General features: G+C 40.5%; 1 protein-coding gene across 1 annotated transcript in view; it reads left to right on the top strand.

The window, feature by feature from the left end:
• FBXW7 (F-box and WD repeat domain containing 7) overlaps positions 1 to 26,774 on the top strand; it is a 204,690-nt gene that overhangs the window by 67,270 nt on the left and 110,646 nt on the right. Inside the window, exon 2 of the mRNA XM_015409052.1 lies at positions 10,890 to 11,456. Within this exon, the coding sequence (XP_015264538.1) occupies positions 10,959 to 11,456 (498 nt within the window). The 5' untranslated portion in view covers positions 10,890 to 10,958. The remainder of the gene's footprint in view (positions 1 to 10,889; positions 11,457 to 26,774) is intronic.

Raw genomic sequence — 26,774 nt, 5'->3', positions numbered from 1 at the left:
TAGTTGGGATTTTTTTTCCCAGTGTGCATTACCTTACACTGACCAACACTGAATTTCATTTGCCACATTTTCGTCCACTCACCCAGTTTGTAGTGGTCCTCTTGGAGTTCTTCACAGTCAGCCTTGGTTTTCACCATCCTGAATAATTTTGTATCAATATGTTCCTTGGCCACTACACTACTCACCCCTGGTTCCAGATAATTTATGAATACATTTAATAGTACCGGCCCCAGTACCAATCCTTGTGGGACCCCAATGTTTACTTTCCTCCATTGTGAGAACTGTTCATTTATTTCTTCTCTTTGCTTCCTGCCATTTAACCACTTTTTAAACCATAAGAGAGCCCGTCCTCTTATCCCACGACTGCTGAGTCTTTAGTGAGGTACCTTGTATTTCACTCTGCTGAGCCTTTCACCCTGCTAAGTAGTTCTGGGGATTTGGCCAAGAAGTCTGATCCTTGCATATAGCTGTTCTTCATCAATCCATATGAAGAATAAAGCTGTAACCAAAGTGAGGATGAAAGATGTCAACTGGAAATGTTCTTGCCTGGTAAAAGCTGAAATCTTTCTCAAAGCCTTCCCTGTAAAGTGCACACCTCTGCTTCCTTGTTTCAGTACAAAAGGGACAAATCAAAGTTGAGTACATACCAGGTACTAATGAAGAATACTACAGCAGTACTGCAAATTTTTTATTTTGTCATCGTTACTGACACTATTATGTGGCTGCAGGTAGTGCTGCAGGACATGCTTTGCATTTGGAACATTCTTTCAGATTTAGAACCTTATGTAGCAGAATGCAGGTGCTTACTACAGGTAAGGCCAAAAATGTTCACTTCCACATATGAGTTGCATGTTTCAGGTAGAAACCTGTCCACATATAGCAATCTGCAAGCCATAAGCTTGCAAGCCAGTTGCAAACTTGCAAGCCAGTTTGGTGTAGTGGTTAAGTGTGCGGACTCTAATCTGGGAGAACTGGGTTTAATTCCCCACTCCTCCACTTGCACCTGCTGATGTGACCTTGGGTCAGTCACAAGCTCTGGCATACCTGTTCCTCAAAGAGCAGTTTGTGTCAGATTTCTCTCAGCCCCACCCACCTCACAGGGTGTCTGTTGTGGGGAGTGGAAGGGAAAGGAGTTTGTAAGCCGCTCTGAGACTCCAAGTGAAGGGCGGAGTATAAATCCAGTCTCTTCTTATTATTATTCCATGTAGTTTTCTACATACAAAGACAAAAACTACTTTATTGGAATGCTGAATTCAAACATGTTCTGCAGTTTTCTTCTCCATGCCTGATGTAATTTATACTTTGAAGGCATGGAAAAGGGGGAACAGGTTGGCCATACCAAAAGGAAGGTGTGACAGTAATGTGGATAGGTAAATAAAGAACATGTCCCGTAACTACTTTCTCAATCCAAAATTATTCTGGGCATGGAATACCTGGGAACCCAAATGACATCAGAATCGATGTTCATAATAATGTTCTTATGGATTGTGTGTATGTTTACAGCATGCCATGTGCACAACAGAAGTTAAGTGTCACATTCATATAGTGAGTATAATATGAACTGATGCTGTTTTCACTGGATGTTATTAGCTGTTTTTCTAGAGTCAGGATGCTTGTTTTCCTTTAGCTGCAGAATTAGATGATTTGGTTGGGAAAAGGACAAACGTGTTTTTTAATCTACTGAAAACAAATTAACTCATTCATTTACTGTCTTACATCAGAGCATGCCCAAAGATCATAGATAGCACTGCAAAGGATACAGAAAAGAACAACCAAAAATGTTCAAGGGAAAGGTACATAGTCCCTGTTAGGAAAGGCTAAAGCATTTAAGTTAATTTAGTTTAGGGAAAAGATAAGTAATTTATGTTATTGTAAATACTATTGGAACATACTGGAGAATTTCAGAAGAAAATCAGCTTGTGTTTCATAGATTACAGCAAAGCTTTTGACTGTGTGGATCATAAAAATCTGTGGTTGGTTCTAAAAGAAATGAGAGTGCCACAACATCTGCTTCTTTTGATACACAACGTATACTCTAGACAAGGAGCTATTAGGACACAATATGGAGACACAGAATGGTTGCCAATTGGCAAAGGTATCAGACAAGGATGTATTTTAACTCCGTCTTTTCAATCTATATGTAGAATGTATCATAAGGAAAGATGGATTAGATTTAGATGAAGGTGGAGTGAAAATTGGTGGGTTTTGTTGTTGTTGTTCAGTCGCACAGTCGAGTCGAACTCTTCGCAACCCCATGGACCAGATCACACCAGGCCTTCCTGTCTTCCGCCGTGCTCTGAAGTTTGCTCAATTTCATGTTCGTTGCATCTATGACACTGTCTAACCATCTCATCCTTTGCCGTCCCCGTCTTCTTTGACCTTCAATCTTTCCCAGCATCAGGGTCTTCTCCAGTGAGTGCTCCCTTCTCATTTGGTGGCCAAAGTATTTGAGCTTCAGTTTCATTATCTGGCCTTCCAGGGAAGAGTCAGGGTTGATTTCTTTTAGGATTGACTGATTTGATCTCCTTGCAGTCCAAGGGACTCTCAAGAGTCTTCTCCAGCACCATAGTTCAAAAGAATCTATTCTTCGGCACTCGGCCTTCCTTAACTCTCGCAGCCATACATGACTACTGGGAATACCATTGCTTTGACCATGCAGACTTTTGTTGGCAGGGTGATGTCTCTACTTTTTATCATTCTGTTTAGGTTCACCATCGCTTTCCTCCCAAGGAGCAGGCATCTTTTAATTTCATGGCTGCTGTCACGGTCTGCGGTGATCTGGGATCCCAGGAAAGTGATGTCTATCACTACTTCCACAACTTCCCCTTCTATTTGCCAAGGAGTGATGGGGTCGGATTGGTGGTAGGATTGGTGGTAGGAACTAACAATTTGAGATATACAGATGATACAACATTATTGGCAGAAAATAGTGAAGAATTGAAATGACTACTGCTGAAGCAGCAGAAAGTGCCAAAAGCAGGATTACATCAAGAAGGCAAACCAGTAGCTACTTGGAAATTGTACAACTTGGTTTGACGGTGAATTGTTGAAGAATTTCTATTCCTTGGCTCCATCATCAACCAAAAGGGAGACTGCAACCATGAAATCAGAAGGAGATTGAAACTGGCAATGGCAGCCATGAAGGAGCTAGAAAATATTCTTAAGTGTAAGGTAGATGAAGACGGATAGCTATGTTAGTCTGTCTGTAGCAGTAGAAAGACTAACAAAATTTGTGGTAGGGTATGTGCCCTTATGAGTCAGATATTGAGGTGAGCAGTGACTCACTAGCAGTGTTCCCTTTAAGTTGAATTAGTGTGAGCTAGCTCACAGTTTTTTAGCCTCTGGCTCACATATTTTTGTTGCTCACTCACAACTTTAATGCTAGTAGCTCACTAAGTAGAATTTTTTGTTCATAAGACTCTACAGCTTAGAGGGAGCATTGCTCACTAGGGCTCATATACCACAAATTTTGTTAAGTGTAAGGGTGTGTCACTGGCACTCAAGATCAAGATAATTCATGCCATAGTATCGCCCATTACTATGTATGGGTATTTAAGTTGGACAATGAAGAAAACTGACAGGAAGAAAGTTGATTTATTTGAAATGTGATGTTGGAAGACAGTTTTACAAATACTGTGGACCACCAATAAATAAGTGGATTCTAGATCAAATCCAGCCTGAATTCTCCATACTCTTTACATGGAGAGTGATTAAAATGTGGATTTCACTGCTAGAGGATGTAGTGATGCCACAGGAATAAATAGCTTTAACCAGGATTATTAGTGGAATGGAGCACCTTCCCTATTAGGAAAGACTGAAGAGTCTGGGACTTTTCATTTTAGGAAAGCGATGACTCCGGGGGGACATGATAGACGTTTATAAAATTACAGATGAGGTGGAAGTGTGTTGACAAAGGAAAAGTTTTCTCCCTATCCCAAAATACTAGAATTCAAGGGCATCAGAGGAAGCTGATGGCCAGTAGGTTCAGGACAGACAAAAGGAAATACTACTTTATACAGAGAGTGATCAAAATGTGGACTTTCAGAGGATATAGTGATGGCCACAGGAATAAACAGCTTTAAAAGAGAATCAGATAGGTTCATGTAGTATAAGTCTATCAATGGATACTAGCCATGGTGACTGAGGGGAACCTCCACATTCAGAGGCAACATAAGGGAAAGGCCTCAGCCTCTATGCCCTATTGTTAGCCATGCAGAGGAACTGGTTGGCCGCTGTGTGAGCAGGGCGCTGAACTAGATGGACTATTGGTCTGATCCACCAGGGCTCTTATGAAGCTTAAATGACTAAACAGAGGCTATTGTAGTTTGGTCATATTATGAGAAGACAAAAGTCACTGGAAAAGACAGTAATGCTATGAAACGTTGAAGATGGATTGTCTCAATCAAGGAAGCAATGGCCCTTAATTGACCTGAGCAAGTCTGTTAACAATAGGATGTTTGGGAGGTTATTAATTCATAAGATTGCCATTTGGGAGTGATGGCATGTAACACACAGAGAAATAGTATGGAGAGTATGGATAGAGAGAATTTTATGTTTCATCATGTTAGCGCTCATGATGATTCACCAAACCTGGCAGAATGACAAAAGCAAAATACAGTATAATATACTGCCTAATAATTAATGTGGAATTCACTGCACAGGAAATGATCTGCTTTATCATGTTGAAGCTTAGATTTGTAGCCACCCGCCTCCTTGCGGGCCTCACCACCCAGCATTTTAAACTTCACTTTCATACATGTAAGTGGGATGTTAGGAGAAGACTTTAATCTTATAGTGAGGGCACTAATTGAAAAGGGTAGCATTTATAGTTGTAACAAGCAACATAAGAGTTCAGTTTTCTTGTTTTAAAATAGTAAGAAATGTAATTCATGCAACATATTCTTATTTTCTGAAATGTTTATGCTTATTTTTCCTTCTAGTAGAAAAAAATTGTGTCCAGTGGCACCTTTAAGACCAACAAAGTTTAATTCTGGATATAAGCTTTTGTGTTCATGCACACTTCTTTAGATGAAGATGTGTACATGCACATGAAAGCTTATACCCAGAATTAAACTTTGCACACAAAAGCTTATACTCAGAATGAAACTTTGTTAGTCGTAAAGGTACCACTGGACTCAAGGTTTGTTCTGTTGCTTCAGACCAACACAGCTACCCACTTGAATCTCTCCTTCTAGTAGTAAATCAGAAACATTTACTTTATTCTTATGAGCTTTAAGAATGCCTGACATAATTTAAGCGAAATTTCCCCCGTAATCCTTTTCAACTTTTTGTGGAGGTGTTGCATTTGTTACATTCAACTGCTTTCTTATGACTTCTTATCTGAGGTAAGGGGGAAGCTCTGTACCACTTCCTGAGTAAACATTTGAGTGTTAGTGATTGGTATGGTAACTGAATCTAGCATCTGTTGAGCTTTTCCTCTCATATGTTACTGACCCTTTGGAGAGAGATTGGGAGGTGGTGTAAGTGAAGATATAGAGCTAATATGGAAGGGATATTTGTCCATTTCTTTCCAACTGAATAACATATTCTCAACACCATGGATGGGCTTATAGTTATTTATTGATTTGGGCATTTCTATGCCACTTTTCTTTCCAAAGGATCCAAAACAGCATAGAGAAATTTCCAAAACAGTTTTTTTTAAAAATACAATTTAAATAAGGCATACTGAGGAAGGGAGGGTGGGTAGATGGATTCTCCTGACAAACACAATTTACACTGAGATTACCATGCTCTGCTGTTTTCTTTGAGACTTAATATCTCTGTCTCTCTCTCTCTCTCTCTCACACACACACACACACGCACAGGTGTTTGGGTGTTAAAAGAAAGGGGCAGGTTGGGATAAGGGGAAAGGAGAATTAAAAGGAAATTATTCTGAAAAGTTTTTCCCAGATTAGATTTCTCTGTGCCTATCTGGGATTTAATTTTCTTTCAAAAAGACCCTGGTTAGGAATTAGAACACTTGGATTGGCTTCCATTGTTTCATAATCCAATTCCATTGGATTCCATTGTTTAATAATTGAAATAGATGGTTAATTATTTAAAATACATTTATTGTTCCATATGTTCCAATTCAACATGTCTTCGTTTCTGCCCTCCCACCTTGATAACTGATTTTCTTCACTCTCCCTTTGCCTTTTCAACTGGTTCATTATCATCAACAACACTTGGGTCAGGTATTTGGGTAGGGGAGATCAGTCCTATTAAGTAAAATTTATTTTTTAGTTGTTTAAAATGTATTCATACCTATTTTTCCCCCCATAGGGGCTCAAAGCGACTTAACACAGCAAAAATGCGCTATATAAATAAACCATTAAACAGAAACCAAACTATTAAATCTTGGGCCAGTTGTGGCTTATTCAAAGGCACAGGCTATGAGCCAAGAGCTTCTAGCTGTGTCCAAACTTTATAGGGTATATACAATCATTTTCCTTTCACAGGACCATTTATATTTTTAAAAATACCAGGCCATTACAGATCTAGATAATATAGGGTCAGATTGTACATTTTCCAACAAGCTTGAAGGAGTTAGGATAGGATAGTCATAATGCATAGACGGTTTTTACCCACCTACTCCTAATTTAGTTCTCCTAATTCATTTTGCTTTTTAAATCTATCACTTTTAGTTGCTGAGAGTCTAGATTTTTTTGAGGAGTATCTCCCTGTTTGGTCTAAATTGATGTCCATTGACATTTAAATTTAAATATGATTGTTAAAACAGTTCCCTGTTTATAATTTATGTTTCCTTCTACTTAACAAGTAGCTAAAAACTATAACTCTTTGCTTTTTCAATGTAATTAAGTAGAAATCTGCCAAGAATTGAGTCTCCTGGGTTTCTGTCAAAATGTTTGATTCTTTTACAGCTCTCATAAATTGTTCTGTAACTGATAGATCAAAACGTTTAATGTACATCGGAGTTAAAATAGTTTAAATACAATATATTTTGTAATACTCCTTACACTTGTCAACATTAGACACTGAAATTACCCAAGCTGCTTTGAGCAGGTACTGAGAGGCAACATAAATTTTCAAAATATCTGTACACAGCATTCTATGAACTCTGGAGGAGATGCAGTTTCCTTTAAGATTGGTAATCTTCTGTTACTGATACGTCAAAGACCCTGATGGTTCAGTAAACATACACAAGGGTACCTTTTTAATGTTATAGGTAAATCAAGTTTGTTCTGTCTCAAGGATAACAGCTCAAGGCATGGAAAGGGAAGGCTCACCAACCAGCCTTCCTCATCTATCCCACCTCAGTTCTGTACTCATCTGCCCTTGCACTCTATGCCTAGCCACTATGCTCATAGGACTAGCTCCTACTGGTTTTTGTATGTTTTTTTTTTGTTCCTGTGTGGAAAGGATTCTGCTGGTATGTTGGAAAAGAGAACATAGGCTAACTTCCAGTTATGACTTATTTTCAATCAACATTGGGCTCAGTTAATCAGTTCCTTTTTCCAGACTACTGCACCGAATGCACATTTAATTTAACTGACATTACACATGTAATTTATTTTCTTCTTCCTCCCTCCCCCATACATGCCAGAACTGTTATCCCTAGCCTTTTCTATTCCCCATATTTCTTTTATCAGTATTTGATAATTTCCATTCTCCATGTCTCTCCAACAGATTCTTAAAACCAGTTCAAAACCGAGATGTCTGGTTTTGTGCAGTTCTCCCTCTTACAAACAGAACTTAAGAGGAGGACTGGCTTCTTTATGTAAATAAATTAAATGTGCACCATTTTAAAAAGCGCACACATAGAGATCAGAAGTTGTCCAAATATGAAGCTGCAGTGAGACAAGAATGTAAAGTTCTGGACTGGGAACTGGAGAAAAGAATGTGACGCTCTGGGCAAAACATAGAGCATTGAACAGTAAGGTAGGGGTATATATTCCTTCTCTTCTATTGAGGTTTGCTGTTGGATTCCATACTATTAAGCTGAAGGCCAGTGTGGAGTGAGAATTTATTGAAAGCGAATGCTGGTTTTGATTTTAATGTCATTTTTCAAACAACACAGTAACCAAGCGTATCATACATTCACTGACTGCCATTAACACGGCAACTGCACAGTGTTTGAAATTAGTTATGCACAGTCCACTCCCATACATATTTGTTTGAAGATAAATCCTACTGAGTTCCTAAGATTTCACTTTAATTTCCAAATTATTGCTCTTAAATTATTCCAGGCCTATAAAATGAAAGAAAGAAAAAAGAACAACAAAATGTTTTATGTTTTAAGCTTGTCTGAATTCCCTAGGAAAATGTTCATTGGATCTAGATGAAATAAACTGGGGTCGTAGGGTTATTGTAAATAACTCTGTACTTTCATTTCAGATCAGATTGAAAAGACTGAACACAATTCCTTGAGGTCCTTTACTGGGCAAAATAAACACTGTGCTTGACACAAACTTTAACACTTTTTGTTGTTCTTGTAGCAGTAGAAAAGAGGAAGAGTCCAGTAGCACCTTAAAGACTAACAAAGTTTGTGGCTGGGTATGAGCTTTCTGAAGAAGAAGAAGTGAACAGCAACTCATGACAGCTCATACCCTACCACAAATTTTGTCAGTCTTTAGGGTGCTACTGGACTCTTCCTCTTTTCTACTGCTACAGACAGACTAACACAGCTCTTGTCGTTAATGATAAGCAGGAAGGATTGCCCTCTAGTGGTATAATATGAGAATTCATTTAATAGTTTCTTTTTTAGCCTTGGATATTGATTGTGCTATGACTACTGTTGCAACTCTTGAATAGAATATATTTAATCAGCACCATGCCATCTTACACATGGCAATATTTCTGTGATGGAATATGATTGCATACCATGGGTAAGAGATTATCTAATGAAATAATGTCTAGTGCTTGAAAATGCTTGAGGCACTTCTCACAAATTCTTGTTATATTCATAATGTATAAATATATTTATATAAATGTTTTGTAAACATATCTTTTCAAGATAAATATCAAAAAAGTAGGTAGTTCTCTTGGTCCGTAGCCATATCCAGAAATGAAAGCCATATAATACCTTTCATTTAGACCAACCAAAATAATACAGCACAGAATAGTTGCTGCAGATTTTCCGGGTTGTGTGGCCATGGTCTTGGCATTGTAGAACCTGACGTTTCACCAGTAACTGTGACTGGCATCCTCAGAGATATAACACAGCAAAATGGAGTACTCTCTGTGTCAAGGTGAGAAGAAAATGGTAGGCAGGTAGTTTATATCTACTCCAGAAGGTGGGGTAGGGCTGAGTCATTATCTTGTAGGTGTTCCCCAGGCTATGAACATGCTAATGTACGAACTTTCCTGAGGAGGTTCTTTTGAATATGGATTGTTTCCTGAGGAGGTTTCCTGTTTCTCATTAGATTGGATGTTAAAAGTATAAAAACACATGGGGCACAATCACTTCATGAAACCTGTGCCCACTGAAGTCAGCAAGGCATCCTGCACAGGCTATAGATAGGCTATAGAGGCCTTAAGAGTATTGCTTCAAAAATCTTCCCCTCTGCATATGATGAAGAGTTCTGGAGGACTCAAAAGCTTGCAGCACAATGTGTTGCATTTTAGTTGGCCTTAGTAAAAGGTTTTGAATAGGTTTTCCTGTTCTTAGATATGTTCTCAGTAATATTTATGGCAACCTTTTGTGCAGTTTCCGGGTTGTGTGGCCGTGGTCTTGGCATTGTAGAACCTGACATGACGGGGGTGGTGGTGAGAAAAGTGGCTTTCTTAAGACCCTCTAGTGGCTGAGAGATGTTTGTACTGGTGATTTCTCGATGTACTAAACCAGCTCAAGTAGTGTTTCTTTTGTGTGTTCTCTGGTAATAACTCCTGTGGGACAAACTGTAGTTGACAAAATTACTCCCAGTTATCATTAACAGTGTATTGTTGATTATTAATCCTATTATCATGCATATTAAAAGCTATTAATAGGACACTGTAGCATTCTAATCTGTTGGTACTGTTATGCAGCTATTTTTTACATTTATTTTTACTGTGAACCTATGTATATGACCTGCACTATGATTTTCTTGACATATAGCAGTGTCCCTAATTTTGGGTAACCAAGAGCGTAAACATGATTTGTATCTCAGATGCTGTGTATAGTTTCCACCTGTCAAAGATCAATACTTTCAGTCAACAGTACTGATCATCTGTGAAAAGGAGAGTGGGAAGGAGATGCCTGAATAAAGTTTAGCATCTCTGGCCATACGCCTCATAGTGAATATGGCAGTTGCAGATTCTATAAACTCTCTAAAGCCCTCAAATGTTTTTGAATCTTTGAAGAAAACTCTTTAAAAGAGCTCTCGTCAAAGTACTTGTGTAATTTTGAACATGTTTGCCAAGTTATCAGGTTGTCATCAGTCATGTATTTATGTATATGTTGCTTAAGATGTATAGCCAAATGAAATCATTAGCATTAAAATAATTAACATTGCTGTGGGATGCACATTATCAGTAACCAATTGCAAAGGAAAAAAATTCAAAATAACTTTACATGAGCAATCTATTTCATTATCTATGTTATTTTCATTATAATTGACACTGTCCAGGGTGCCTAATTTAGATTTTATGAACCACAAAAGCTTTGTGTTGTTAATGAGAGGCATTTGGGGTTCAGTGTACATATTGTTCTATGTTATAGTGAATCTAAATGTATAAAACTAATTATCCATTACAACATGCGTAAGAGGAGGACTTAATTTGAAATTGCCGTGACCACATTATACCTCCAGATTCAAAATAATGCCGCCATGCTGTGCTTCAAACCGTTCTGGGTCAGAAAAAAACATGAAATGTAACTCCTTATATAAATGAGATACTAATAATGTGTATACTCCTTGTAATAGTGTTCTCTGTTCTTTTCTCCTTAGAATGTGAAAACATTTGCATCTTCAGATAGTCTAGCAAAGGTCCAAGAAGTAGCAAGCTGGCTTTTGGAAATGAATCAGGAACTGCTGTCTGCTGGCAGCAAGAGACGGCGAACTGGTGGGTCTATTCGTGGTAATGCTTCCTCCAGCCAAGTGGATGAGGAACAGATGAATCGAGTTGTGGAGGAGGAGCAGCAGCAACAGTTACGGCAACAAGAGGAGGTACATGTTGCAAGGAATGGAGAAATAGGTGGAGGGGAGCCTGGACTTTGCCACAGAAATGAATCCCAGCAAGAGCAGTTAGAAGAGAACAACAACAGGTTTATTGCAGTGGATGAAGAATATTCTGGTAACCAAGAAGAGGAGGAAGATGATGAACATGCTGGTGAACAGGAGGAAGAGGAGATGGAGGAAGAGGAGGAAATGGACCAGGACAGTGATGACTTTGATCAGTCTGATGAAAGCAGCAGAGATGATGAACACACCACTAGTAATAGTGTTACAAATTCAAATAGTATCATGGACTTAGCAATACATCAGCAGTCATCACCATTCTACATAAAATCAAAGGTGAGTAACTTTTCATTCTTTTTGGCAGAGCACTGAAACTTGGAAAATTACTTATTTTTTATATTCTTTTTATAAAAGTAAGCATGCATTTACTAGAATAGTGAATTCCTATGAAAATATTGTTGTTGTGATCCTTTAGTCATCTGTACTTTTTTTTGCTGTGCATCTGAAACGAGGAAGCTAGGAAGTACAATCTTAAGACGAGTTACGCCCTTCTAAGCCCATTGACTTCGGATTTCATTGTAAGTTTAACTAGAACTGCATTATCTGTTCTTTGTGTTCTGATCTTAGTGTGCTGAGTAGTACCAGAAGTTTCACTGTTGTTTTTTTCAAAAGTGAAAGGATTTACATTTGTGCATAAACTTTAATATTTTGGGTTAACTGGTTTTTGTGATACTTGAAGATGATGTGCAGGTGAAAGATTAACAGAATTCAGAAAGTGAGCTTTTGTTTGTCTTTCCAGAAAAGAAAAAACAAATTTAGTAAAGGTAATATTTTTGTCATATTATTGTGCTAGATAATGAGCTGGTTGCTATCTTGGACAAAACAAGAAGGTGGAACAGATTCTTCTAGATATGTGCTGATCAGGTTATATTTCTCTCTTGTTTCAGGCATTTTATCCCAAATATCTATTATCAAATTTCATGGAACTTTGAGGAACAGAACCCTAAGAGTACAGTCTTTGATCAGGAAAGCAGTCCAAACTGTGTGAGAATGACACATCATCCAACATTTGATTGTGAAACCTATGATCATAGGATTTTGCAGTTGCCCCTTCTAAATAGGTTGATGATCCATTCTTACTAGTTAGGTGTAGCTAATTGAGATAGAACAGAAGTAGCAGCACAATTTCAAGTGCTACGGGGGCGAGGTGGAGCATGCAACAGTAGAAAGAGGAAGCCTTTGGTCACACCCAAGGTATGAGCTGAACCAGAAAATACTTTGATTTCCTGCTGGCATCTAGCTCTAGCCCAGGGGTCGCCAATGTGGTGCTTATAGTTGCCATGGCACATGTTGACATTTTTCTTGGTGTGTCAGCTTTCTAAACACACTAAGTGTATTTAGAAAGTGGGTGGGGCCAGGTATGGCTTTTTTCCAGCAGGGCTTCTGATTGGCCATTAGAAATATGCAGATTTTGTAAAAAGTTATGCTTCAGTAACAGCTGCCGCCACAGCGTGAGAATCTTCAATGCGTTGTTGTGTGTATGCAAGAAAATATTTTTAAACAGTATGTTGAGCTTCACCATTAGAGTTATGCATAACGTCACCCTCTGACATTTTGTGTTTCGCTCCGTTTCAGGGGGCAGCCATTTTGGGGCTGCACCTACCACCCTGTGTCAGAATTCCAAAGGCGTCCACAGGCTCAAAAAGGTTGGGGACCCCTGCTCTAGCCAATTCAGAGTTAGAGGGGATAGCGGAAGAATTTTGTCTAATCTCATTCCTTATGAACCATTGGCTCAGCTCCTTCTTGGAAAATTCTTGGAAGCACAAGGTCCTAGGATCAAGGTCAGCTGTGGGGCAGAGCCATGAGAAAGCTTGTGTATAGCTGTAATTTGTATAGCTGGGAGCTGGTCGTGTTAGTGACTAAAACAATGAGTAGTGATTTGTATAAGGTCACTAAATCTCATTCTTGCCACAGATTAGTTGGCTTTAGGCTAGCCACCCTTCTCTGTCTTGGCCTTAGTCCCCATCTGCAACATGGGGATAAAAATGCTGGCCTACTTCGTTGAGCTGCACAATTTCTGTTCCGTTCATTTAAAATGTTCTGAAATAGGTAGACATTGAACTGGGTACTGGCTTTTGTGGTCCATTTAATTTCTAGGCAACTAAAGAAAATTTGTACTGCTACTGTTGCAGTATGCATTCAATGCTTTATAGTATGAAACAAAATATTCCCTCTTGGCTGTGACCGCAAGTATTCTTTTTCTTCTAAGGTGGGTCTTATAAATATGCTTCTGTGAATCCAGAATGGCAAAGGTCATGTGCTTTCCAGCAGTGAAACATGTGAAGGTCATCCATATTCATTAGGCTTTTAATTTTTTGCTAAAATAGCACTAACTTGCTTATATGAAGCTGAAGTGGCTTATTTGATCAGATCAGAAGCTGAAGTAACTTATTTGAAGCTGAAGTCACTGAATGTGAAGATGATGATGCCTACAGAAAGTTGCATGGAGTGGAAGAAATTTGGATTAAGTGGATGAACCTCAAATGGAAAGGCAAATATTCTAAATTATAAACTAAAAGTTGGAGCAAAAGCACACACCATATATATACCTCTGGCAACAGTCCCTGTCCATATTGGAAATAATGTCATGGTATTTATGTTTACAGTGCACATAAGGGTAATGTAATTGTTGTTGAGTCAGCTGGGTAAAGGTAAAGGTTTCCCTTGCTCGAAAGCCAGTCATGTCCAACTCTAGGGTTGCGGTGCTCATCTCCATTTCAAAGCCGAAGAGCCAGTGATGTCCGAAGACATTTCCATGGTCATGTGGCCGGCATGACTAAACACCAAGGCGCACGGAACTCTGTTACCTTCCCACCGAAGTGGTACCTATTTATCTACTTGCAATTTCTTGCTTTCGAACTGCTAGGATGGCAGGAGCTGGAACTAGAGACGGGAGCTCACTCCATCATGCAGCACCCTGGGTCTCGAACTGCTGAACTACCGACCTTCCACAGCCTGCAGTTCAGCGTCTTAACCACTTGAGCCGCCACAGCTCCATGAATCAGCTGGGCAGCCTACAAATAGTCTGCCAGGATACCACCTCATTAGAACTTCTTAAAGCCTCCCTGTATCTTGCATTGGAGATAGCAGATGGAGGCTGAAGATCATGTATACTTTTTGAAGGTGTTACTAGCCAGTTAGCTTTTAAACTATTTATTGTTGTTACCTGTCTAAATGAATTCCATGATGGTATGGTTTTATGTTTAAAACTTCCGTAATTTGTTTTCAGTGTGGCCTTTATTAGCATTTTGTAAGTTCTGCAGTTTTTATGGCCATTATCTTATTCATAATTAGATTGCATAAATTCCATTTATAGCAGTATGATATTGGGAAGTCCTTCCTTGCAGCCATATTTATCCTCTTCTGCATTCTTTTCTTCCTCACTCCCTCTAGTTATCGGGCTCCAACCATCCTGCAAGTAACCTTCCTCCAGCCTTAAGGAATGTTCCTTCAACTTAAATAGCTCTCCCTCCAATGAAAGGAAGGCTTTGTACTTAAGCCAGAAGGAGAGGTGGGGTATAAGTATTTTAGTGAATAAACTTTTCTCAGAGGAGTGGTAGAATAGTGGCATCCCACGATTTAAGCTCTGTAGGGTTTGGAAGTTGAAAGCATTTGGACCATATCTGCCTCTTGAGAGGTACCATTGAGCCCCAGCTGTCTTCAACATTTGTTGTTCCTTCCTTAATGCTGCAGGTCATTTTCTCACATTGCATGGTATTAGCTGGCTGTGTCAGAAGTGGTGCATGACTCTCTCGCATCTGCATTTAGCCTGCCTAGTGCTGCTGAACTACATGAAGTTGAAACATGTTCCAGCTTACTGCAAGCCATGATATCAGGCAGATTAAAAATAGAATGTGAGAGTCATATGCTGCTTCTGACCCAGTTGACATCCCCATACAAAACCCCTGTTACTGTGTGTGACTATGCAGAGAGATCTGGGATGCATGCCAGTTTTGAGCATCCTGTTCCCTCCTGGTTACCTTTTCTAACCCACTGGCTGTTGGAAAGGAAGTTATGAGGTGTGGCTGCAAAGCAGTGGGGAGGGATGAGACATACACCTATATTGCACCTCCCCCTACCCATGCTGTGAGCCATGGCCCCATTATTTTCTCACTAGGCCCATGTATTAAACAGTGTTGTAAAACTGAGACTTCTGAAGGTTTGGTATGTTTCCCCCATTAAGAATTGGAATGTCACACTGCTTTAAAAGGATTCTTCCATTAACTATGCATCTCAATTGCTGTGATGCATATAGCTTTGCCGTGAGTTGAGTCACATAACAGGTAGATTATTTGTAATTTTTGGTATGACACCCTAAATAGTGTGTTGTGTTGTGCTGTGCTGTGTTGGTGGCTGAAGCCTGATTTTCACATTAGTGATTTGTATTGCTGACTAATTCATTTCTGTGTGATGGCATCCAAACCTTAGCATCTGTATCCAGAAGTAATGTCATTGATCTTGTTAGAACACTGAACTAAATAAGTGTCTTCTGCTGCTCAAGGTTTGTGAATCAATGAGGTTTTAAGGGTACGAAAGGAAAGGAAAGAACTCTGAATTCTCCATGCCCAGGGCACATCAATACCCAAATCTGGGAACAGGCAGATTCCCTGGGTTCCCACCTTACTGAAGTGGCTTTTGGGTACCAATCATGTTGCACTGCAGAGTGCCATGAAAATGAGAATGCCACTGGTATTCTTTTTCATATGCATGGCTTCTGTTTTCCCCCTGAATAAATGTTGTACTTGTTTGACTATTTGTTTTGTTATTGGGCCACTGAAAATTGCTGCAAATGCCTGAACAACATTAATTTGGAGAGAACAATTATATATAATTGAGTTTTCGTCCCCCAACATTCAATGCATGACAAAATAGGTAGGCCACATGAACTGCCACTCCGAACGTCCGGCAATCCTCTGCCTGCATTGGGTGGCTGCTCCTGCCCACACAGCCAGCGGCAGGCCTCTCGCCCTCAGTGTTGAGGAAGCCGCTGAAGGGGACGCATGGCCTGGAAACTCCCTGGCCCACTCGCCGAGGCAAGTGAGCCAGGGAGGACTCGGGAGGCCACAGGGAGACATTCAAATGTCTCCCTGGGGCTTCTTCCACCCCTCCTTGGCCCACTCGCTGAGGCAAGCGAATCAGGGAGCCCTCCGGAGACAGCGGGGAGACATTCAAATGTCTCCTTGCCGCTTCGCCTGCTGGCCCACTGAGGTAACCCAGCAGGAGAAGCCTGAAAGAGCCCCCCCCCTTCTAGCTCACCTGCCAAGGGTGTTCCTGAAACGGATCCGCAAGACTTGAAGAGGGTGCTTGGTGAGATCATCGCTCCAGTAGTAGGTTTAACAGTGGATGAACTGGTAAATGAAATGGAGTCAGTCTATAGGGCATACTCCAATTACATTAAAAAAAATAACGTACCTGGAGAAATAGTGGTTAGGTTTTTAAGAAGACAAACCAGAGATGCCATTTAAAAGCAACTTCAGCAGCTCCACTGAAAATGGGAAATGTAACCATCAAAACCTTAAAGGATATTCCATTTGAAATTAGACAAAAGAGGAAAAATTATAAGGACTTAATTTCCTTTCTTCAAACTAATGGGATATCATACAGGTGGACAGTGCCGGAGGGTGTCATCTTTAAGATCAATGATAGAAGAGAGAAGATACACTCCACTTTTAAAGCTAAAGAATTTTTGAGACGTCAGCTGGGGACAGACGAAGAGTCCAAAGAGGAAGAAACGAAGTCTAGTGACTCTGCTACCTCGGGAACGGAAGAGGATTCCGTGGCAGAAAAGGGTGCTGGACCTGCCAAAGGGGTATACGATTTTAGAGACAGAAAGCCGAAGTAAAGGCAGAAGGACTTGGAAAATGGCCTTTTGAAGCGAAGAATAAGAAGATGATCAGAGACTTCTCTCATAACAGCTAACAAAATAACATATAAATAGCGAATTGTTATAAGCAAGAACTCTACAAGTATATTGTGATATTAAAACTAATTGTACTAACGTTTTTACTAACAGTGAAAAGATCTCCTCCTCTTGGGGTTTTAGTTTAGTGTGGTTTGCTTTACTTTATCCTTAATATTTCTTTGTAGTTTTATAGTATTTGCAAAATAAAAAAATATTCCTCCGGGGATTTAAAAAGAAAAAAAAGAAATGTTGAATCTAATCCTTTGTTTTTTAGCATATCTCAAGATATTCTGCCTTCTTGCATACATCAGGGAATGTTGTGACGACTTCCTATTAGGGAGGACTGTATTTCTCTTTAAATGTGCTCTTTATTTCTGTAAAACTGGGTAGATTCGGCTGCTACCAGAAATTTAAGGATTTCCAAACCTCCTGTTTCTCTTATTGGTAGGGTAACACAGGCTCAAGGCTTTTCAGGGATCTATTGTGGTCCAGAGGAAGAATTGATATGAATTCTGGGATATATTTAAATAAAATAGGATTTATTGAAAGGGGAACAAAATAAGAAGTTGGTAATTATTTAACTGGTTGGGAATAAGATTTCTGTAAATGAACTTGTCAACTGTATCACTGTAACACCCATATACTGATCCTTCTCGGATCCCACACAGATTCGTTAGTCTCTCTCACTCTCTGACTCCACACAGCATTGTCAGAGGTCTCACTGTCTGAAAAACCAACAGAACAACATCAACTGCTTTTTCTCCAACTGTCATTATTACAACTGTCATTCTCCAATCACTCACTGACACACCCACACAGATCCACACAGAATAACTCCTCCCACACTCTGCCATCCACCAATCACGGCACACTAGTTACTATCAAACATTTAAAGGGACACACACTCTCTCAAACAAGGAATCATCAGAAATGTTTCTTCCAAGATGGTGCTGAGGAGCAGGAATCTATGTCAGGGTAGCAGTAGAGAAGGAGAGAAGAGATTGGATTTATACCCCGCCCTTCACTACCCAAAGGAGTCTCAGAGTGGCTTACAATCTCCTTTCCCTTCCCCTCCACAGAACAGACACCCTGTGAGGTAGGTTGGACTGAGAGAGCTCTCCTGAGAACTGCTCTTGAGAGAACAGCTCTGAAAGAATTTATGACTGACCCAAGGTCACACCAGCAGTTGTATGTGGAGAAGTGGGTAATCAAACCCGGTTCTCCCATATTAGAGTCCACACTCCCAACCACTACACCAAACTGGCTGTCTAGTAGTGACACTGTATTTATGTAAAACATTTATAATCTCTCTGTTTCCATGGCCAGGGCAGTGTAGAATATGCCAAGTGCTAATCATATTAAAACCATGAAAAACACAACCCAATAATTAAAACAGCAGCAATAAACACTTCAAAAAGCAGAATTAAATTATATTTTTCCCCAAAGCAGCATTGAAAGAGCCTAGAGACCTTAGCTTAAAATCACAGAAGTGAGAATGGCTAGTTAAAATCATTGCAGGGGGGGCACTAATGGCCTACAACAATAGAAAAATGTATGATTGACACCTAAAAGCATAGACTCTTGTCTCGGAGGTGTGGTGGGGCTATGTGTCTTTGTTTTTGTTTTAAATCCCCGGAGGAATATTTTTTATTATTTTTTATAAGACTACAAAACTACAAAGAAGTATAAGGGAAGGGGATTACATCTAAGGATAAAGGATAGATAACCACACTACACTAAAAGCCCAAGAGGAGGAGATCATATCCGTGTTAATCTAAGTGTTATTAATAAAAGTGTTAGTACAACAATATACGTAGAGTTCTTGTTTGTCTCGGCTTCAATGTTAGTATGTTAGTTGTTGTGAGAGAACTTTTTGAGCATCTTGATATTTGCTTCAAAAGGCAATTTTCAGAGTCCTGCCTTTACTTCGGTTTTCTATCTCTGAAATCATATGTAACTTTCATTGCACCTGCTCCCGTTTCTACAGCAGAGTCCTCATCCGTTCCAGAGGTAGCAGAGTCACTTGATTTCAATTCTTCATCTTTGGATTCTTCCTCCAATCCCAACTGGAGTCAATCTTTTCTCTTTTGTCATTGATTTTAAAGATGACACCCTCTGGGATCGCCCACCTGTACAAAATTCCATTGGTTTGAAGAAAGGAAATTAAGTCCTTGTAGCTTTTCCTCTTTTGACGAATTTCAAATGGAATGTCTTTTAAAGTTTTAATGTTTATATTCCCCATTTTCAGTAGAGTTGCTGAAGTTGCTTTTAAAATAGCATCTCTGGTCTGTCTTCTTGAGAATCTGACCACAATTTCTCCAGGCAGGCTATTTTTTTAATATAGTTGGAGTATGCCCTATAAGCAGTCTCCATCTCTTTTACTACTTCATCCGCTGTTGAGCCTATTGCTGGAGCAATGATCTCGCTGAGCAGCTTCCTCAGATCCTCCTTCGCCGATTCAGGAACTCCCTGGAATCTGAGAATCATGTTGGCTTTTTCCATTTGTAGCTGTAACAAATGGTTTTCTTGGAAGTTTTGTTTTGCTTCAACTTCCCCCATTCTTTCCTTCATTTTCTTTTTTGTGGTGTCTATCTCTTTAATTCTCTCAGTCTTATGCTCCACCTTCTTCGCCGTTTCTGCCAGTTGGAGCTGCTGGGATGCAAAGTTTTGATTCAGCGAAGTCAGTTGCTGGTTAATATCATCGAGTTGCTCCATCACCGGCTTGAGCATATCCGCTAACATTTTCATGACATCTGCTCCCTCTTCCGGTTTTGGGCTTTGACTACCCGCCAGTTTAGCTTTAAACTTTCTTTGTGAGGCCGCCATTTTATACGATTGTTTACAGTTTCAAACCGCTTCTCGCGGACTCGAAAAATTGTCACCTTGATGTCAGCGCTCAAGTAAGTCAAAACAAAATCACTGCTTATTCCCCCCCTGCCCCCTTCATTACGCTTATCTGTCTGTTCGCATAAGAGGCGTCCCTCTTTGTGCTCCGCTTTTCCCACGGGGTGGTGGTGGTTCGCTTTTAAAATATTCTGTTTATTTTGAACTCACGTTCATTGTCAGTCTTTTCTCTGACCTCGCTCACAGTAATCGATATTCCGCTCGATCTCCAGCGCTTGTCCCGGTCGAATCAGCTTGTGCCCAAGGGCCACACAGCGGCAGGACCGTCAGAGGGGAGCCTCAATTCTCCGGCATTTAGCCGTTGAAGAGGCTGCCCCTCAAAAGCCCTATGGCCTGGAGCCTATCACAAAGGCTCCGTGTGGGTGCTACTTGAGGTAGCACCCCTCCATACCGCTGGTGTGTGAGTTGCTCCCCTAAGGTCTGGGGAGAATGATTGCCATCGCTGATCCACAGACCGGAAGCGTGGGGCTATGTGATGAGGGTGTTCTGAAGTACAGATGTCACCGTTCAGGAGACTCTGTTCTGGGTGCATGCCTACCTAGCATCTAAAAATGGGAGTCAACAGAGCAGGACCACCACGAATAACCTCAGCTGTCATTTAAGTCCCCTGGAAAGATTGTTACCTCTTCTGTGGTTCATACAATGTATGTATATGTACTTAGTCCTTAAAATCCCAAGTGGTTATTGCTTTGAAAGAAACTTGTAATAAGATATCCTAATGTTTGAATCACAAAAATGAGCCTGGGAAATACCACAAATATTTTCACTATGCTTAAGAAGTTGCTTGAAACAAGTTTAAGAGAACTCTATTTCAATCAGCCATTTGTTCCTTCCATTGCTCTTGGCTATATGGCAGGTGCAGCAGATTGAAAATATTTGGGTAAATAAGGAGGTCAATCTAGTGTGACACATTTGCAATTACTGATTACTGTATCAAAAGATTATTTGGATTTGCTGGATGCAAACTAGTTTCCTTTTTTCCTCTGTTTTTCTTTTATGAACCATGTGAGAATTGTGAAATTTTGGCTGATTTTTTTTTTTTTTGCTTTTTCAGAAAAATAAATATTCTCTATTTTTAATTTAAACATCTCTTGGTAAGAGGTAAAACTATTCCAAAGATTTCAAGTATTACTGAAGGTCAGAGGTAGAGGTGAATTGGTACATTTTGTATCTAAATAAGGTTCTCATTCACTTACTAGTAGAAGATTTATAATGGGGAAGGGAGGAGATTTGGGGGTGATGACACTTTAACAATAAACAAAGTTTGAGTCCAGTGGCAACTTTAAGACCCAGCACTGTAATTCTGGGTACAAGAATTAAACTTTGTTGGCCTTAAAGGTGCCACTGGACTCAAATGTTGTTCTGTTCCTTGAGACCAACACAGCTACCCACCTGACTCTTATCTTCATAGTCAACACTTTGGCAAAAGAGAGTGAATCAAATGGGCTCTCCTAAAACAAGAGCTCTTGCAAGCTCAAGCTGTCACTATTTCAACAAGAAGGAAACATGGTAGGGGATCCAAGAAGCCAATGTGGATGAACAGAGAACTGCGTGATGTGCTAAGGGAGAAAAGGGAAATGTTCAAGAAATGGAGGCAAGGACATACCTCTAAAGGAGAGTATCTGTGGGTTGCTAGGCACTGTAGGTCAGCCATCAGAAAGGCCAAAGCTCACAGGCTTGCTACAACAAGAAACTCTTCTTCAGATATGTGAAGAGCAAATGCAAGATAAAAGAGGTGATGGGCCCACAGTTGGGTGAAAATGGAGAAACTCTGACAGAGGACAGAGAGAAAGCAGAAAGGCTCAATGCCTATTTTGCCTCATTTTTTTCCCTGAAAAAGAGAACAGGCTCATTTAGAGATGATAGTAGGCAAGGCACAGCATCTGAGCTGCTGGTTGACATGGACAAAGAGGTGGTTGAGAAGCACCTGGTTGCATTGAATGAGTACAAATCCCCAGGGCCAGATGGTATGCACCCAAGAGTGCTGAAATAACTTTCTAGAAAGCTTGTAGAGTCTTTGTTTATCATCTTCCAGACCTCTTGGAGGAGGGCAGATGTTATCCCAATTTTCACAAAAGGGAGGAGGGATGACCCAGGAAACTACAGGCCAGTCAATCTGACCTCTGTCCCAGGGAAGATACTGGAGCAGACTTTAAAGGGATCAATCTGTGATCATCTAAAGGACAACTTGGTGATCTGGGGAAATCAGCATGGATTTGTCCCCAACAGGTCCTGCCAGACCAACCTCATTTCCTTCTTTGATCGAATGACAAGCTTACTGGATCAAGGGAATGTTGTTGATGTTGTTTATGTGGATTTCAATAAAGGGGTTCCTTATTTATTTATTTATTACATTTATACCCCACCCTCCCAGCCATGGCCGGCTCAGGATGGCTTACAACAGCATAAAACAATAAATAGTGTAATAATCCTAAAACCATAACAATCACAACATTAAAGGGTGCTAAAAATAATAATCCAGTTACCAATAAACAGATGACAATTTAACATTACATTTGAGATGGCACTCAGACTTCCGTGCCATCCTAGTGGTTAATCCCGATCTAATGTTATATGGGTGGCTCAGGCTGCTTTAAGAATTTCAGGGGACAGGGCATTCTCCCCCAGGGTCAATGTTCTGATGAGTAAACTAAAGGACTGTGGACTGGACTGTAGGATAGTTAAGTGGATATGGAACTGGTTGAAGAACCACACTCAGAGAGTAGTTGTCAAAGGCATTTTATCTGAATGGAGGGAGGTGTCCAGTGGGGTTCCACGGGGTTCAGTACTTTTCAACATTTTTATAAATGATCTGGATGAGGGTGTGGAGGGGCTACTCATTAAATTTGCAGATGGCACTAAATTGGGAGGAGCAGCAAACACACCAGAAGATAGAGATAGAATTCACCAAGATCTGAACGCGCTGAAAAAGTGGACGGATGTGAACAAGATTTAATTTAACAAGGATAAGTGCCGAGTTCTACATCTGGGTAACAAAAATGAGGAACACACATACTGGATGGGGGCTACACTTCTGAGTAGCAGTGTGTGTGAACAAGATCTTGGGGGTAAGGGTGGACCGAAAGTTAAATACGAGCAGCCAGCCTGATGTGGCAACAAAAAAGGCTAATGCGATCTTGGGGTGTATCAACAGAGGCATAATATCCAAATTGCAAAATGTCATAGTCCCGCTGTACACTGCATTGGTCAGGCTACACGTGGAGTATTGTGTGCAGTTCTGGAGGCCTCACTTCAAAAAGAATGTGGACAGAATGGAGCAGGTGCAGAGGAGAGCGACGAGGATGATTGGGGGCCTGGAGACCAAGCCTTATGGGGAAAGGCTGAGGGACTTGGGAATGTTTAGTCTGGCGAAGAGGAAGTTTTTTTGGGGGGACATGATGGCTCTCTTGAAGTATTTGAAGGACTATCACTTAGAGGAGGGCAGACAGCTATTCCTGTTGGCAGCAGAGGATAGGGCTCGTAATAATGGGTTGAAATTAAGGGTGGGAAAGTACTGGCTGGATATTAGGAAAAATGTTTTTACAGTAAGAGTCAGCTGCCTAGGGAGATGGTGAGCCCCCCCCCACTGGCAGTCTTTAAGCAGCATCTGGACAAACACTTGTCAGGAATACTGTAGGCTGATCCTGCCTTGAGCAGGGGGTTGGACTAGATGGCCTGTATGGCTCCTTCCAGCCTATGAGTAGCTCCTCTTTACATGCCAAGTGCTTCCAAGCCTAACACAATAAAACTGCCATTATTGTAGTCCTGATACAGCTGGGAAGTTCTCACTTGAGCAGAGAGATTTGGCCAGGGCATCTAATTTATAGAAAGCCTGCCTTCTTGTTGCCCAGAGTTCAAGATTTGAAAAGACTAGCCACAGAGACCTGATATGCCAAAGGCAGGAGGTGAACCAGCAATGTGACAGCAGGGCTTTTTGGGTGCAGACCACAAAAGATGGCTGCAGAGAAGCTGAAGAGCAAAGTTAGTGGCACCTTTAAGATACACAGCCTGCTACTCTACACTGAGGTGACTAAATATATTACAGAAGCTTTCCAAGCCATTAATGAAGTGGATCTTGAAGATACGATAGAAAATATAATTGATGCTGTTGGAAAACAGTCTTTGTCATGTAACAGGATTGAAAGGTCTACAGTCCTGGAGTGCACTAAGTCTTTAGAAGACCATAAAACATATTTTCAACGTCATCGGGGTTTTGATATCCCACACAACCTTTACAGTTCTGAAAGAAATCAGTTTCTCCCTTTCTCAGTGACCAATCACCCTGCACCACATTTGTTCAGCTCTGCCAAGGATAAAACAGAAGTATTTTGTAAAAATTGCATCGTCTTGCAGCAGACAACACAAAGGCACGATTGGTTCACTCAGTCAGTCATTGGTAGCCATCCAAATGAAAATGGAATTAAGTTCCTGCTTAAAATGCCAAAAACTCCCTTGGACAACTCCACCTTGGGTTGATATCCGAGCGGAAGGAGGGAGGGAAAGCTTATCTTGAAAAATCCTACAGGAGTTTTCCAGCTGGACTAGTAAAGCACTGTTCTATAGTTGCTTATACCCAGAATCCTGTTTTGTCTTAACAGAAGACAGGTATGAAGATGAAATATTTCACATCTCTGCTTTTGGATTCCCATCTACAGAATCTTCTACTGCCAGGATATCTTATGGAAGCCCAAACCACTTTGGAGGACTTTCTTTAACATCTGTAAAATGCTAAAACATGCTGAGGAAGAGAATGAGGATGCCATGTTGTGTTCCTTTTAGATGTCTGGTTGGATCAAGCAGAAATATTGGAGACATTTCACATCATGTTTTCAGATTATTTGTTGATATCTTAAACTTGTGTTTTTCTTCTATGGGAACTTTTCTTCTGCATAGAAGACATTCAAATTCAGTCACTGAAAATTTCCTTGAGAACCCTAGTAGATATAATCTGTTACTATTCAGTGCCCATGTTACTCCCAGTGTCTATGAAAGCAAGTGATTTGTCTCTGTTTTCAGTTCTGAAGACTCTGGCTTTGGGTCCATTTTGCGATGTTTACAACTTGCTGAAAACATCATGGAGGAATTGAGAGAGAAGGTGCCATTTTCAGTTTTCACTACAAATCCTTGCGGGGTTCAGTAGAGCAAGCAGGATATCATCATTTTCAAAAAAGACTTAATAAACAAGGTGTGCTGGAATTGTGTTCACCTTCCTAGCAGCAATTTGAACATTAGTAAACATTTGATAAAAGCTACCTTATCACAAAGTCATTTGTCTCACTCTTCTTTTATGTTACCCTGTGTACTGGGTTATGACTGCACTTTGGCTGTGATCACACACTAAATAATCCATTTTCAATGCATTTTCCAACTGGATTTTGCCAGTTCACACAGTAAAATCCAGTTGGAAGGTGCATTGAAAGTGGATTATTTAGTGTGTGTGATCACAGCCTCAGAGAACCTATCCTCTGCTATTGTTTTTGCTGACAAATACAACCCATTCACTGTGACCAACACTGATTGCTTCTGAATGCAAAGCCACTCCTTTCAAAATACCCAATAATTATGAAAAGCATTCTCTTCCTAACAAAACACGTGGACTTAACGTTTCAGTTGGTCTTATAAAAAGATTGCATTATTGCTGCTTCCATCTTCAGAACTAATTATGGAAATAGGCAGGGCTCTTTATGTAGCAGGAACTCCTTTGCATATTAGGCAACACACCCCTAATGTAGCCAATCCTCCAAGAGTTTACAGAGCTCTTCTTACAGGGGCTACTGTAAGCTCTTGGAGGATTGGCTACATTAGGGGTGTGTCGCCTAATATGCAAAGGAGTTCCTGCTACAAAAAGAGCCCGGGAAATAGGTGGTAGCACACATGGTAAGAATGAAAGCCAGCGGAAAGCTTTAGTTGCTACATCTTTTGATACAAAATTGACTTGGACTGATTATACCACAGGTCCAAAAAAGTACTAAAATGAATATGAAGGGGGAAAAGCATGCTTCAGTGACTCAGCTTAGTGAGGGAGCCTTTCTTTAGCAGAGCAAGACTTCCTTTTCCAGGGCAAGACTCCTGACCCAATACTTCTCTTCTTCTGTTGCACCTTCGTAGCATGCTGCTTATGGAAACCGTTACAGAAAACTGTGATAGACAAATTTGAAAAATTACAAGCATATATATGCATGGTGATCTATAACAATTCTGGATGATCTGTTCTATTACTAAACTATATTTAAATTAAACCTGTTCTTGCTCTATCTATATATCTAATTCCAACAGGGGGCGGGTTGTGCGGATACTTATTTCTGCCAACAGAGGGCTCACTCTCCCCCAACAGTTTTTCCTACATAGTCACTAGACTTCCTGTATCTGCAGAAAATCCAAGAAGTAAAAAAAATACCTTCAGGGAGGGTTGAATTCCCCCCAATACCTTTTGAAATGGCCTCTGCAGGGATCAAACTCCAGGCATCAATGGTGAGAGAGAGATTAGAACGTTTTGGGGGGGGAGGCTTCTAACTGGCTCTGTCAGTAAAAGGGTGGGGGAAGGGCCCTTTCCTGGCCTCTTTTGGCCTCTGAGGGAGGGAGGGAGCCTTGGGTCCTGGCCTGACAAGGGCTGCCAGTGCCAGCCTGAGGAATCTCTAGAGGTTTTGAGGTGAACTGTAAGGAGGGTTTGGTTTGGGGAAGGGAGAGGCCTCAGCTGGGTATAATGCCACAGAGTCCACCCTCCAAAGCAGCCATTTTCTCCATGGAGACAGATCTCTGCTGTCTTGAGTTCAGTTGTAATTCTGGGG

Source organism: Gekko japonicus, unplaced genomic scaffold (assembly GCF_001447785.1).
Source record: "Gekko japonicus isolate JY-2015 unplaced genomic scaffold, Gekko_japonicus_V1.1 scaffold24, whole genome shotgun sequence".
In the NCBI taxonomy this organism is placed as follows: Eukaryota; Metazoa; Chordata; class Lepidosauria; order Squamata; family Gekkonidae; genus Gekko; species Gekko japonicus.
This window is presented reverse-complemented; position numbering and strand designations above follow the sequence as displayed.